The 16,370-nt window shown below is 45.3% G+C and overlaps 1 protein-coding gene across 1 annotated transcript in view; it reads right to left on the bottom strand.

Annotated features, from left to right (window-relative positions):
• Positions 1-16,370, bottom strand: part of CHD1L (chromodomain helicase DNA binding protein 1 like) — a 1,245,724-nt gene that overhangs the window by 937,643 nt on the left and 291,711 nt on the right. Inside the window, exons 9-10 of the mRNA XM_069636461.1 lie at positions 7,187-7,279; positions 5,763-5,859 (exon numbers count right to left, since the gene is read on the bottom strand). Of these exons, the coding sequence (XP_069492562.1) occupies positions 5,763-5,859; positions 7,187-7,279 (190 nt within the window). The remainder of the gene's footprint in view (positions 1-5,762; positions 5,860-7,186; positions 7,280-16,370) is intronic.

Genomic DNA, 16,370 nt, shown 5'->3' on the forward strand with positions numbered 1-16,370 from the left:
TTGGCTTCTTATGGCCATATCCCATCCCATCCTCATCACCCCTCAGCTCCCCAGAGAATGTTTGATAAATTTAACTAGTGCAATGTTATGTTTTTTTAATTTGTTTTTACTGTGATATTCGCGGACAACGGGGGCTGACCGCAAATCCAACATGGTGGACATTTTCAAAAATTTGACGCACTTCAAGCTTTTCACCATCCAATCAGGGGGCACGTCGGCCTCTAGGCCAAATGGAGGCCCGTCCGCAGACCGAACAGGGAAGTGAGCCAGCGGATCGAAACTAGATACAACTAATTTTTTTTTACCTACGTTTGGGCCATTTTTGAAAATCCGTCCCGCAGTTTGGGCTGTAGGCGTGAGCAAAGTTTTTTTCATTGCGTCTATGGACAAACAGACATTTTGGAACCCCCCTATAACTTTGCCCCCACCGCCTTGACGAAACCTCACCAAACTTGCCAGAGAAATTCAGACAGGGCCATATACTTATTTTGCACAGTTTGGTAAGGATTCATCCAGGTGGGCAAAGTTATAAGCCGCCCAAAAAATGCTCTTCCTATGGGTTGAGCAACTTAACCATAACTACAGGGCTGCTACCGCATGCAGAGGCAATAAATATTCAGCTAACGTCACCGTAACTTCGCGCCCCCTGTTGCTCCGCCTATGACCACAATGACATCACAGATCACATCACTGATGACATCACTAATTACATGTTGTATGAGAACACTGATGACATTACAAATGACATCACTGATGCCATCACTGGTGACAACACTAATCACATTGTATATAACTGATTGCATCAATAATGGAATTAGACATAACATCATTAATAACAATTTGGGCTGTGGAGTTGGCCATGACAAAGGCTGCAGTCACTGGTCAGCACCAAAGGCCATAGCTAGTGGTCGGTTAGTGTTAAAGAATACCAATGTGCATGGTTAAAAGCCATGTCTAGTAGCCCATCACTGTTTTAAAATATACAGTGGGCAATGTAATGTTTAAAGCTGTAGTCAGTGGCCATGGCTAAAGGCCATAGCTAGTGGCCATTAATATGTTAGAATATACAGTCAGCACAGCCAAAGGCCGTGGCCACTGGCTAGTATTGTGTTGAAGCCCAAGGCTTGTGGCTGGTTAGTGCTGTATAATACACAGTGGGTACGTCCGAAGGCTATCGCTTATTGCATTTCATTAAGAAAATACACATATACAGTGGACATAGCCAAAAGATGTACAAACTGCTCAAAGTCAAAGGCCATGTATTGTGCTAAAGTCCATGGCTAGTGCCTGATCAGTGTATATAATATACAGTGGACGCAGTTGAAAGCTGTATCCACTGGTAAAGGCCACAATCTATGGTTGGTAGCCTGTTAGTATTTTAAAATATTCAGTGCACATGGGTGAAGGTTGTGACCACTGTCCATAACTGAAGGCCATGACTAGTACCCATTCATGTTTTAAAATATATTTGGCCATGCACACTGACCATGGCTGAAAGGCCATGCTTAATGGCAGTTCCTGTTGTAATGTAATTAATGATGTGATCAGTGATGTAATCTGTGATGTCACTATTGTGGTCATAAGCTGTGCAACAGGGGGCACAAAGTTAAGGTGGCTTTAGCTGAATTTCAGGGGATTTGTTTGTTAAGTTCTCACCTTAACGTCCCCACAAATAAAGTTTTTTCCTTGAATTTCAAGTTTTTTTGATTCCATACATAATTGACATAAATAATACAGACAATTGGGCTAATGAAAACGATGTATCATGTGCAGAAAGTAAAAGAAAATGTACAACCACATCCCCCCCAAAGAAATGTACAAACACATTCCCCCCCAAATAAACCTGTTAAAAAACTTTGTTTGCATATTTAACTGTTAACATTTATATGTACTCTTGATGAATAGGAAGTTATTCAAGTGTTACAGTAACTGTACAAAGACTACACTGAATACATCTTAAAATAAACCTTTACAAGACTGCCCATACGTATATGTATAGATATGTCATTAAAGAATCGGTTTTATAGCCGCGGCTATTAAAATGCATCCGCGGCTAAATGCAGCAACGACTGGGGGTCTACTTGCGACTCCCACATGGGATAACCGCAGCAATAATAAAATACATAAGGGTATGTCTTTTCTTCTCCAAATAAGTCTTTATTGACCTTTTGTAGAACAAACAGTCAACAAGCATCAAGGAGGATGACAGACTTGGTAAGAACACGGTTACAAGAATCATAACATCTACTGGCAAGACCAAATTAATCTACAGCCTTGAGCCATTGCAAACAACTAACTAACCCCTTTAATCACCCTCCTGCCCCCCTCTCGCCCTTTTCCTCCTCCTCCCTCCCAGAGCATTGACTCTTTCCCTCTTTAACTTCCCTTGCGGGTCGAGTATTGACATTGTCCAAATAAGTTGGAGTCTCTTCATGCACTGGTCCCTTTGGGTAGCCCCTATATCCAGTTTGACCGAGTCCGTTCACCTTCTGGTGTGCCATTTTCCCCTAGGGCTCCTGTTGCTCCACTTACATTTCCCTGGTAGTGTGTCGACTCAGGATACTTATACTTCTCCAACGATCCCCCCGCCCCATGAAGCCCTTCTGTTATTCGTTCCATGGCATACATGCTTTTGGCCATACTAATCCATTATTTTTTACTTCGGCGGTGCACATTTTTCCAACGGGTCATTAGGTATGCCTTAGTGGCTAGTAATAAGCCTGCTGCCATTGGAGGAAGTCTAGAACACTCCCCCTCCACTTTCTCTAGAACAAACAGGACCAACAGTGGGGTCTTCTCTCAGACTATCCCGTCCAGTTCCTTGATTCACTCCAGGATTTCATCCCAAAACACTTGCACCGTATGGCACCCCCACCACATATACTAGCAGTCTGCCCTTCACCAACATTCATGCCAACATAAGAGGCTGACATTCTGGTACATCTTCAAGAGTCTAACTGGGTTGTACTGCCACCTATGCAGGAGTTTGATGCCGTGGAGTTTTTATTGGTAAGATATCGAGGTTCGGGAGACACCGCTGCAAAGTTTATCCCATAGAGGTGGGTCCAGCCCCCCCTGCATGTCTCTTCCCCATCTTTCCCATAGTTTGTGCATGGATCCCTTGCCTGACAACTAGGGCCCTATACATGGCCGAGATCAGGCTCTTCCCCCTCGGTTCTGGTGTCTAAGAGTTTCTCAAATGGGGTGAGGTCCCTCTGAATCTGCCCCATCCAGCCCTCCACTGTCAGTTCCCCCCTTAAGTTGAAGGAATAGAAAGATGGGAATTTTGCCTATGACCAGCCTCCTCAAGTTCTTGGATAGTAATAAATCTGCCCCCCGCCCTCCTCCAGAGCTGTCCCACTTTCTCTAAGTCCGCCTCAAACCAGGACTGGAATCTTTCTGGATTTTGTATGGCATCTCAAACTCCCGAAACCCAGATATGTCCCAACGGTGAGGGCCAGGATGCCACACGCTCCATTTCTGCACATTGTTTGCAAATATACCAGACCGTTCCCACAAACTGGTGCTCACGGATCCTACGTGGTATCCTGTTCTTCAGATCCCCCAGCCATTCGCTGACAGTCGCCGGGTGGATGTGTATATTGCCTAGGGCGACCCATTGTAGGTTGTGCTGCGTTCTTAGGTTAGGCATCAAGACTCGAAGTTGTGCAGCCTTGTAATAGAGTTTCATTTCCGGTAGGCCCACACCTCCTTTTTCTTTTGGGAGGGTGAGGGTTCCCCCTGGAATGCTGGTCTTTTTCCCCTACCACAGGAATTTCAGAATTGTGCCCTTGGTTTCCCTAAAATACAAGTCCGGGATCTGAATGGAGAGCATTTGGAACAAAGAGAGGATCCTCGGGGGGAGAACCACTTTAAGGGCGTTAAGACGGCCAAGCCAGGAGACTGTTAGCTTACTCCACTTTTCCAGGTCCTCTTTTAGTTTGGCCATCAGTGGGGTGAAATTAGCCTTGTATACATCTCCTAAGTGCCTAGTAACATCCCCAAGTACCTAAGTGGTCCAAGGCTGGCCTGCATTCCGAGGGGCGCAAATCTGGCTATGTTTAGGTCTTCGTTCTTGTGCAACGGGGGGAGGAGTGACTTGGATCTATTAATCTTGACACAAGCTCTAGGTGACGTGTACACTGCCATGATCCCTCGCTGGAGCCTTTCCCCCATGCCACATTTAACCAAAACCGCTTTTAGAAAGTCCCACTCTACCCTATCAAATGCTTTCTCAGCATCCACTGAGAGCTACCCTTTTTGCTTCGTTTAATAGGTGCAATGATTTCCCCATTGTGTCCACCCCATCAGCCTTTGATGAAGCCCACCTGGTCCGGGTGGATCAGTCAGGGAATGTACTCCTCGAGCCTGGTCGTGAGCACCCGGGTGTATATTTTGGCATCGATATTAAGAAGCGAAATGGGTCAGTAACCATTTAAATAAAACATATCCAAATTAACTTTTGAGTCCACCGAATTAAGTTAAACATCAATGTCTGTGTTTATTATAAATCGGTCTCTCTTCGTTCCCCTGTTGAAAGGCACTTATAAAATCCATAGCCTTGTTGTCGTCTGGAAAGGTATGGGTAACACCATCCACAATAATTTTTAGGATAGCAGGATAAACCATGTAGTAAGATGTTTCTCTGTGCCAGACGTGTTGCCTCCATAAAAAGTTTCCTCTGAGCTGCTATATCTCTGCTATAATCATTGAAAAGCATAATTCTGTGCTTTTCGCTCCATCTTAGGTCCCCGAGTTCTCTAGTCTTCTTCAAAAGCATTTACTTTACTGGAAATCCGAGTACTTTAAGCAGGAAGTCTCTTGGAGGTTGACCAAGGGCTGGTTTAGGAGCCAAAGAGCGGTGTGCTCTCTTGATTTCCAGTAGATCTCCAGGGGGAAACTTCAATAACTTTGGCAATGTTTTTTGCAGGAACTCAATAAGGCGACCATTCTCAACCCCTTCTGGAAATCCAGTTATTCTTATATTAGAGCGTCTTAAATAATTTTCCTGTTCAGAGATCTTTCTTTAAGCGTCTTCCAAATGCAAAAATAGATGTGAAATGTTGTTTTCCAAAACATGCAGGAGAACTTCAGAATCAGAGACTCGGGGCTCCAGGTTCTCGGTTCGCTTTATAATCAGAGCCTGATCATTTGCCATTTCTAGAACAGTCTGCTTGATTTTTCCAATAGACAGGACCATGCTATCCATAATCTGAGTCAGGTAGTCTTCAGCAGCGGTCAAACCATCATCTTTGACTCTTTTTGAAGGCCGAATGTGTCTCTCATTAAGCTCTGATGATTCACCCCCTTGCTTGGATCTTCTGGAGGAAGGGGGCTCCGTCATTTCAATGCAAACCGAGTAAGTCATCTTCAGTGAGACAGGATCTCAGGGCAGCCATCTCCTTCAGCTGTCAGCACTTTTACAGATTTGTTAAAACATTGCAGCTCGCAATAATGAGACTTGTGCTAAATCAATCTCTTCTCCTATTTATTATACTGTGCATATAAATAACAGATCTCTCATAGTGGAGTGGGAGAGAAGGATCCATACTAGATGCTAAGCTGCGAGCGTTCTGCCCCCCAGGAACTCCAAGTGCTAAGAAGTTCAGAAACATTCATAAATCAAAGACTCCAATGGTGCAACTTTACACCAACATCTTACCTGTCCAAAAAAGGTGACAGGATAGATCCAAGAAAGTTAAGCAATTTACCACATGGGAACTATGCTGTTCATCTGCAACTATTCACAAACAAATACATACCCTGAATAGAGGAAAGCTAGCATCTTGTCTAACAAGTAAAGCTTCCCACTGGCATCTACAAGGTGCTCTCCAATTTCAAAAGGCTCTGGTTCAACACCTGGAACAGAAAGGACGTGACATTAGTGATGCATAAATGCTAACCTATCTTTAAAATTCTCAATCAATTGTTCACACTCATGTCTCACTTTGTTTTAGGTTTAAGTGTGTCTTCTTCAGGTTAGTATGAAACTATCATCAAATGTGGGAGGCGCAGCCACAATTGGATAATTGTTTTCAGGAACCATCTAAGGCTGGTTAAGCAAACAGCCCTACATTTGTCAAGAAGTAAAACCTTTGGTTCTTCCGATGCATTTGATTTTGAAAAAAAGGTCCTTTGCATGTGTTCAAAACTATGCACAGTGGAGCAATTGTCTTATTTGTGGGATGCCTATAGAGCTTTCAATGGTCAGCTTCATCTGTAATATCAATGACACAACGTCAGAGTAAATTAAAAGACACGCACAGAGTAGGAGGGATGAAACAATCAAATTTGCGCAATTACACTGAGATGAATCCAGCACTATCTATTAGGCAATGATAGAGCGAGCAGTAAAGCAACTGGACAGATTAGGGCACACATTATTATACTGCTAAATCAAAGGAAAATCAGTGTCATCAACTGCCCCTCTGAGGAAAAACAATAGGGGTCCCAGAAATGAGTGCTTAGAATACAAATTAATCAGTAACGATTGGTAGACCAATACCAGTGACCACGATTAGCAGCATTGTCAACCTCAAATTGCCAGAAGGAACACTGATTTATCAACAATTGTATTAGCAGTTTATGTAACCCAGTACACCAAAAGGGAAAAATCCAATATAATTGCTTAACCTTTGGTGTTGAGCCTGTGATGCAAAGATGAAAATTGGTAACATAATAGTATATGGATAATATTAAAAATACACTTCATGAACAAACTACAAACAGGGTTGTACAAGAATAGAACATGGTTTTACGTCAAACCTTTACCTACTGTGCACCTGCCTTGCCTGACAGGTGCCCAAATTACCAAGGCAAAATTAAAAGGTTTTGCCAGGGCAAAAAAAAAGGTTTTTTATGGAGTCCCGTAACCCAACTCATTTGAGGGTCTATACATACACAAGTCCAAAGGGCAAAATGAGACCACTTTTTTATTGCGTTTGCATACCCCCATAGGACCTCAAAGGGTAAATATATCTCATTTACCATTAAATGGGGACAAAATGATTGGCAGTGCATGGGTGCTTCCTTTTAGTAAACAATGCCGCTTTTTGCTGCCTTGTCTTTAACATAATGCACCAAATGGAACTCCTATCTAATCTCACATGACCCCATTTTGTGGGCCATGATTAAAAAGTCTCAGACCAATGTTGTAATTACATATTGGAAGGCAAATAATTCTTACCATCAAACAGATATGGATGGTCCACACACTTTCGCAGTTGAACTAACACATTCAAAAGCTTTGTTTTGGCTCCTGTATCTTTTTCAAATGCATCTGAAACACACAATGAGGTTAACTAAGTGGTGTAATGGTTTACAAATAAAAAGTAATGCCCTCAATACAAATTCATAAGTGCAGAGACCATCAACCCTGGACATTCGTGAAAGATGCAGTGTAATGTTTTAAAGGGCACCAACGATGAAAAATGTGAAAATGTTTATGTACTTACCAGTAAATGTGACGCTACAGGACTAGTGACTTGACCAATGTCTTAACATCAACCAACGTGTCATCAGAGGAAAATCAAAAGATTTTACTCAAAACTCTTCTTGTAAAAAGAGACCTCCAATTTATTAAGGGCAGAACTAGCAATCCATTGTGTGGGGGACAATGTCAACTTTAAATAAAAAAGGGCTAACAAGTGATCACCCAATGTCCTTCAGAACGTCCATCTATATCCCACTGACAGGTTCACTGAGTACTAATTTACTAATTTTTTGCATTCACTTCTACCGCAAGAAACTCCTCTATATGCCCAGGTACAGGCTTACATTCCAAAATAACAAACAGCATATGTCAGGACCATCTTCATAAAAGTATTTCCTCATATTGAAATGTATCGTCTGAATATCTCCATATGTCCTGGTTCTTTCTACAAAGCCTGTGTCGTGCCTAAGCTTGGCCTATCAAACTGTTCCGGTATATGATATACCAGAACAGTTTGATAAGCCAAGCTTCAGCTTGACATGCACAGCTACAATCTGAAATGCCAAATGTGACGAATCGTGGGATTCTGTCACTTCTCACCAGGGGGCAGCCTTTCCCTGTGAGGCTAGGTAGGTGAGTCAGCTCTGCAATTCCCTCCTCCCTAGGGCTATAGGAAATTGGGACCTCACCGGGAGAAACTCCCCCTCTGGGGACAAGGACTCCTGTTCTTATGAGGAACTCCCTAAGCAACATATCACTAACCCATCTTCAAAACCATCCAGGGAAGAAATATGTGAAGAACCAACCAACATATGTTATAGTATGTCAAGACAGGAGGCAAGCATTATGCTTTATCGTTCTTTATTGCTGCAACCTCAGCACTTCAAAACATTGAACATTTAAACTGGTATTTCTCTGTTTTGCTCCAGAACTCAGAGGAAAAGGTAAATCCAAGGTTTAAAAGTTCAAGAAAAAATCTTCTCACTGACACTACGAGCCCCACGATTCTCTAGTCCCTGGTAGTCCTGGGGCTCCCCTCTTCCACCTATCAAGTTCCTGTCTGTGGTATAAGAGTCCTTTGCCCTAGGTCCCTTCATCTTTCTTTTTGCTGCCTCAGATAAGTGACTTCACATTACTTGACAATTGGTCTAATTGGTTCAGAAAGTGTTTTTACTGCATAGCGTTAATTAGTTTACATGGAGTATTGTTTGTATAGTGAGATATCCTAGAGTGAATATCTAAGTGGCATTATACTGCGCGCTGCGAGCGTTACAGAAGCAGTGGGGTCGAGCCTTGCATGAGGAAATAACACGCGCGTACAAGCAAGTGAATTTCCGTCTAAAGAGAGGATTTAGAGAGATTTTTAACAATACCTGGGAGTCGGGGCCAAAGCCACGAGCGAACGCCCTTGTATTTGGTCACCCGACCCCGCTTCAGACATTTCCTTCGCATCGCGGCTGCAGGCGCGCCCGCAAAAACAGCAGGCAGTAGGACCCAGGGGAGCGGGAGGCTGTGCTAGACTTCCCAGCATCCCCTGGGTCTTTCCAATGGCCATGCATTTCAATAACACTGCAGCTTAATGCACACCGAAAAAAGCAAGACCTTGGCAAGAGTTCAAAGAAAAAAAAAAGAAATATTAATATAGGGATTTAGCTACAATCGTTCCACGCGAGGCACATAGTATTGACAATAGGCATGTGCTCTGCTTATGAGCCTTATTTCAGAGCTGACTGTCCGGATGTTGGCCCTGCCAACCACAAGTACTCATGGCTCACTATGAGGATCCAGAAGTTCCCACTCAACAACCCCAAAGTGGAGTGAAAAGGAATGGGTGGAGGTGCCCATTCAGCAAGATACTGAGCTGTCCCTCAGTTTTAAGAAGGTGCAGGGAGACTCCCTGTCTCAAGCAGTCTCTCACGGAGTACAGCCCATAGCACAAAGGATGGACATCATAGAAGCATTAATGGCTGAGCAGAGAGAACAGCTAACCTCCAGAAAAAGATGGGGTTGAGCAGAAGGGGTGTAAAGTAGCTCGGAAGAGGCACGCCTCTTTGCCCCCCCGCCCGAGCAAAGTGGAAAGGGTAAACGCTGTTCCCCATGGAGTAGACAACCCTGTCGTCAGATTGAATAAAGCCTTCCTTTTGAAATCGGCAGAACGCCACGACAGACCCCCTGCCCCAGGGGTGAATAATTTAGGGGACAATGATGAGGGCTATTCGCCGATGACAAAGGAGGGGAGGAGGAAGAGATCCTCGAGGAGCTCATCGAAGAGGGCGTCACCCCAGAAGACGAAAATACAGGGGACATGTTTGACCCTGAGGCCATCAGACACCCCAAATCATCTGAATGGGTGCCATTGCCAAGAGTCACTCTGTATATGGCACAGCACATTAGGAAACCCTTGGACAGGGAAGTGCGCTCTTGAATGATGTCAGAATGTCCGTGACCATAGCTGCCAAGGGAGCTGGCGGAGACACCGGACCTCGACCCTAAGATGGTCACCTTCGTGACCAAAGCGGCGAGAGATATCGGGAAAGGTGTGGACCGCGCCTGGAGAAGGTGTCAGGATAAGCTCCTGGACCTGGCCAGGCAGTTAGCCAAAATAATGGATTTGGCAGAAAAGGCCAAAGATACGGGAACACCAGGCGCTGGGTAACTGGGCACAACGTGCAATATGCCTCCTAGGTAATGCCAACTGCGCCCTCTCCTCGGAGAGGAGTGTTATTAAAAATAGACGGTAAGCTCAGTGATCTGGCCTCCTACGAGGCAGGAGAGGGAGTTTAAGGGCTACTCTTTGGAGAAGCCTTTGCAAAGGAGATGGCGCAATTCGTCAGGACTTACTCGGCATTGGAGAAGGCCCAGAGCTACATCAGAAAAATATTTCCAGGGCGAGTTTTTGATGGGACCGGACGTCACCGGGGTCGGTCGTCCGGTCGCTACAGCTTTCACAGCAGGGCCGCGAGCCCAGTATTGGGAGGGAATACAAAAGGACACTTTCTTCCCAGCCAGAACCAGATTTCCCAGAGGTCATAGAGGAGGAGACTCCTACAGGCAGCCGAGTGCCGCAGACGGTGAGTACAGCAAGCGAACAGGCATCGTAAGTAGGAGGGAGAACCCTCTGCTTTTTGAGCGAATGGCGAGCTTTATCGAGCGATGCATGGGTGATCCAAGCAGTAGCAGGATTGCAGCTACAATTTGTCGGTGACCCAATACAGAGGGTACAGCCCCAACCAATACACAATGCCGCAAGAAGAAGTAGTGCTATTGCAAAGCGAACCGCGCAAACTAGTAGACAAGAATGTGATAGAGCGAGATATACACAAGCGGAGCAGGATTCCTCAGCAATATGTCCTAGTGCACAGGGAAGAAAAGATAAGGCCGGTAATACATTTGAAAAGTCTAAACGAATGGCTCGCATACAACCATTTCAAAATGGAAAGTATTCACCTACTCCGAGACCTCCTACGTACAGGAGATTGGCTGGCGCGGCTATATCTCAAAAATGCGTATCTCACGATACTGATAGTGACACCGCATCAGAGATTTCCTCGCTTTCGGTGGAACAGAGAAATATGGCGCTTCTCGTGCCTCCCATTCGGTCTAGCATCTGGCCCTTAGGCTTTTACCAAGATAATGAGACCCGTGGCTGCAGCCATAAGAGAGAGAGAAATACGGATTATTATTTATTTAGACGACATTCTAGTGTTGGGCCCAGACAAAGTAACGCTCAGCAAAAATGTACGTTGGGTTTTCAACCTATTATCCTCGCTCGGCTTTATAGTGAACCTAGACAAGTGTCACCTTCAACCAGTTCAGAGGATAGAGTTCTTGGGTTTCACGATAGATACCACGAAAGCAGTCCTCAAAGTTCTGGTGCACAAAGTGAGAGCGATCAAGAAGGATCTCAGAGCAGTCACAGCGAAGAAGACTATTTCTATTCGCAGTCTAGCCAGGATAGTGAGAATGCTTGTGGCCTCGATTTAGACGATCTTTCCCGGGCCTCTGCATTACACAGCCCTTCAGAGGCTCAAGATCAGACACTTAGAAGGATGGGTAGGCTATCATCAGCTAGTGACCCTAGATCAGGACGCACTTACTGAGCTCCATTGCTGGCGTCTGAATATGAAGCCTGGAATGGCCAAGCAAATTTTGGCCATGTGCCGTACTTAGTGATAGAGTTCGACGCAAGCAGATCAGGCTGGGGAGCCAGATGCGAGCAGGCAGAGACAGGAGGGAAATGGTCAGAAGAATTGAAATTGCAAAGGAACTGTCTCAAACTCCTAGCAGGTTCTTTCGCAGTACGTGCTTTCACCAAAGAGAGTCAGATGTTGTGTCTTACTCAAGATGGACAACATTTCAGCCGTACGCTACATAAACAAGCTAGGGGGGACCAGATCCAGGATGCTGGCAGAGCTAGCGAAAGATTTCTGGCATCATTGCCTTCAACACCAGATTGCAGTATCAGCAGAGTACTTACCAGGGACACAGAACAGGGTAGTTGACTGGAATTCGTGTCCAGCGACTGGAAGCTACATCCCCAGATATTCAGACAGTTGCAGGAGATCTAGGGTCCTCTATGTGCATCCAGACTGAACGCGCAGATGCACAGGTACTTCAGCTGGAGAATAGACTCGGGAGCAGCGGGGACAGATGCCTTCTTGCATTTGTGGAGGGGAGCAGTGCACTATGCCTTCCCATCGTTCATCATGCTCATGAGAGCCTTAGCGAAAGCCTGCAGAGAAGAAGCGGATGTGATGTTACCGTTTTGGAAGTCCCAGGCCTGGTTTCCAGTAGCTGTGGAACTTTCTTTGGATTTTCAGAGGATAGTTCATGGGCAGGACCTTCTTCTCGCCCCAACCGGCCTGCCTCACACGTTGATAGAAGCGGATATGCTGCACTTGATTGCCTGCAGGGTTTTAGGAAAAGATGGCAGTTGCCAAGCATTTCACAACTGGCTGCCAGCTGTATCAGAGACCCCTGGGTGTCTTCCACCGTACGGAGCTATGGCGCCGCATGGGACCACTGGACCCAGTGGTGCGTGGAACATGGTATAGATCCCGATTCAGTCCCTGTAGTCCACGTTCTCAACTTCCTAGCAGATAGGTTTCGAGACGATTGTGCCTAAATAACGCTAGGGGTCTATAGATCAGTTGTATCAGCAGGACACAACAAAATAGAAGGGGGACCATTGGGGGTGGGGGGGACACCCCGCAGTTGTGTGTCTTCTCAAAGGAATAAAGCTGAAGAGACCGCCAGAGCCTAAGTACGCAGTGTTATGGGACGTCGGAGACATATTCTGCCTCTTTCTCAGGTGGCCAGAGAATAATAGCGTTTCTCGGTCGCAGCTGTCAGGGAAGTTAGCAATGCTGCTATGTTTGGTAGCATGTCGAAGAGTGTCAGATGTCAAGGCGCTATAAATAGACAGGAAGATATTTTACCCGGAAGGTGTGACATTTAGCATAACGAAGAGAACGAAGAGCGACTCAAGGATAATTTCCTACCCTTTTTTTAATTGAATTGATATTTTATTTCTATCGCGCTTGTACACGAGTGTTTCGGAGCGCGACAGGGCAAGGGAGGGGAACAGGGGAGAACAAGACAATGATCTTACTAGGGCCAGTGACATTGAGAACGCGCAAGTGCATGGGAAAGTGGGAGGGGAAAAGTGCATGGAAGGGGGGAGAAGTGGAAAGTGCGGAGCAAAGGAGAAACAGATAAATAATAATAAATAAATAAATAATAAAGGCAACAAACAGTGGTAGTGCAGCCAGCAAGTGGCAAGTGCTGGGTTTAAGGCAGCAGACAGGGTAGGTCTGATATGTGCAGGAAGAAAAAGGGGGGGGACTGTAGGGGTACAGATACAGACCCCAGTGCAAGGGGTGGCCCAGTGCAGTGCGGGAGGGTGGCAGGGTGAGCAGGCACCTGGGCCCGGAGGTCAGAGGGTGGCCAGGTTCACAGTGCCAAGAGAAAACAGATCGGCAGGCGAGAGGGGGGGCGAAGGCAGAAGCAAAGGGGAAGGTCTTGAGGTACTCCAGGAACCGGAGATGGTTCTCCTCAAGTTTTAGAGTGGTAGGGAGGCTGTTCCAGAGGGAGGCCCCAGCCGAAGAAAGAGATCTACCCCCAGCTCATTTCTTTGAAAAGCGACTGACCCTGAGGGAGCTAGAGGTAGAGAAGAGCTTGAGAGGGGAGGTACTTGCAGAGGGATAGCTGAAGGTATTTTGGCCCCAGAAAGCCTTGTGGACAATGCAAAGGGTTTTGAGGGTACCCTTACTTCGCAGAGAATAAGAAGATATGCGTAGCACAATGCATAAAAGATTACGAGGCGGCGACAGCGCATCTTAGACCGCAGGGCGTAACACAACTGTTTATAGCGCGTAGGAAGCCTCATCACGCCGTAGCCACAGCGACTATTGCTAGATGGGTGAGAGAGGTGATGCAGTGGGCTGGCATAGACTTATCTTTATTTGGCGCACATTCAGCTAGGGTAGCAATGGATTCTAGAGCTTTTCGCAGCAGGAGTGCCATTACAAGACATAATGAAATCAGCCGATTGGCCTTCTGAGTCAACATTTAAGACATTTTATTTCAAATCTGTATCAGAAATAAGTAGTAGTGAGCTTTGAACAAGCATTATGCTCGCCTCCTGTCTTGACATAGAATGAAGATTACCCAGGCTTACAGCACAGGGTAGTCTTGATTCCATTAAAGACAGAGGCAAGCATTATATCCCACCCAAAATGGCAAAAGTCTTGAAGTTCAGCATGTAAATGCATTCTGTATAAGAGCTTTAGCGCATTCCCACCCTCATGGTTTCCTATCCATTCCACGACCAGAAAACGGCTTGAGAAAGCTTGAAGGATTGAGAGGTTGAAGCATGAAGTTCACACGTTGTCCTGTTGGACCAGAAAGACTGACATTGAGGGACCGGTTGAGAGTTCCTGAGATTGGAATGGTTCGCTTAGAGCAAGTTTTGGCATTCAAAGTGGAAGTACACTTAATTGCAAGAAAGAGGAAGGGACCTAGGGTAAAGGACTCTCATACCACAGACAGGCTCCTGATAGGTGGAAGAGGTGAGCCCCAGGACTACCAGGGACGAGAGGATCATGGGGCTCGTAGTGACAGTGAGATTGTCTTGAACCTTTAAACCTTGGATTCACCTTTTCCTCAGAGTTCTGGAGCAAAACAGAGAAATATCAGTTTAAATGTTCCATGTTTTAAAGTGCTAAGGTTGCAGCAATAAAGAAAGATAAAGCATAATGCTCGCCTCTGTGTCTTTAACAGAATCAAGACTACCCTGCGCTGTAAGCCTGGGCAATCTTCATTGTCGTCCAAATACTGGTACCTATGAAGAAAAAGTTATATTTTACTGAGACAAAGAAAACCACTTGAGAAATACCGAGTATGAACCACACACAGAGGAAGGCCATGGACGTTGCACGGAAGAAGTCCCACAGCGGCGCAATAAAGGCTAGAGGCCGAGACACTGGAGGAGAGAGAACCTGCGAGTTTCGAATCGCCTCGAAGAGGTATGCGGAAGGAAAGCGCGACACGTGGCATCTGCATGGCGTGGTGGGCCTAGCGTTTAGTCTTGCGGTCCTTTAACGTTTTGGGCCTGAACAGTTTGCAAGACTTGCACTGTTTTTCGGCGTGTTCCCTCGGAAGGCAAAGGTTACACACCCGGTGTGAATCCTTCCAAGGAAACTTCCTGTTACAGAAAGAACAGAATTTAAAAGGAGTGCTTTCCATCGTATATAAAGATGCCAGCCTGGCGAAACATATGGGAGTATAGCGGAATATGCATTCTCCTACTGAGACTAGAATATAAACCTACTGTGCAGGGCCAAGCCCCATTGGGGCCTTGAAGGCTGCAGGCAAAAGTTTGTCGAGACGGGAGTAAATGTCATCGACGGATGGTCTTGTCCTTGGAGCCATTGCCGCAGATCTTGCTTTAAACGAACGGTTGTCACAAGGACAGAAAGAAAAACTAAGTTTAAACTTTACTAAGTAATGGCGTCAGCAAAGAAGGAACTGCGATATGCGTCCGACTACGATGGCGGAAAAACCAATCTGAGGGATCTCGACGCATGAAGGTCCATGGGTACAGTGGACGTCACACTAGGGAAAGTATTACTAGCATGCCCCGTCGATGACCCTTTTCGAGTTTCGAAAACAAAAAATGTAATACTGCGCGGCTACCACTAGATGTCGGCCTATGCATAGCATGTGATCTAACAGATCCACAAGCCTCCGAAATATATATATTCATTGAAAAAGTTGTTAAAAGGACGTTATGGTTAAGTTGCACTAATAAAAACCTATGAAATTCAGTAAAAAAAACTTTGATTAATAGACGTTATGGTTACAAGTAAAACCCAAAAGAAACAGAAAATCGCCAGTTATGGTAAGCTAAGCAACCATAACACATGCCACCACCATGCACTGCTAAGACTAACACCCAGAACATCAAAATCACAAATGTCATTGATGACATCACATATCTAGGCCACTTGTTTTTGTTCAATGACATATCTAAGCCAGGTGCTTTTCTTTACTGACAACCAGAATATGAACATTGAAAAGGTGCTATATATCTAGACGTTAACCTTCTTCTATGTTCTTAAAGTACTTTCCTTAGGGTTTGGTCTCAGCTCATGGTGCTGCCAATACTTCACATGCATTTGAGTATGTAAGCGAAGTACAAGGGGTTGTGGATGCTGACAAGATTGCATGGTTGATCAATTGACTACCCCATTCTGGTTGCAGTGCCATTATGGAGATGTCAAAGGCTGACAGAAAAGACTTTGTGAAATTAAATCATATCACTATTTAACATATTTACAACTACTGTAGCCTAAGGCGATAAAGGAAAGAAAAAATCCACAACCTGTAAGAGAAGGGGGTAACACAATGTAAGCATTAGGGATGGAAACCCTAACTT

Source organism: Ambystoma mexicanum, chromosome 7p (genome assembly GCF_040938575.1).
Source record: "Ambystoma mexicanum isolate Mex_15411 chromosome 7p, UKY_AmexF1_1, whole genome shotgun sequence".
Classification (NCBI taxonomy): domain Eukaryota; kingdom Metazoa; phylum Chordata; class Amphibia; order Caudata; family Ambystomatidae; genus Ambystoma; species Ambystoma mexicanum.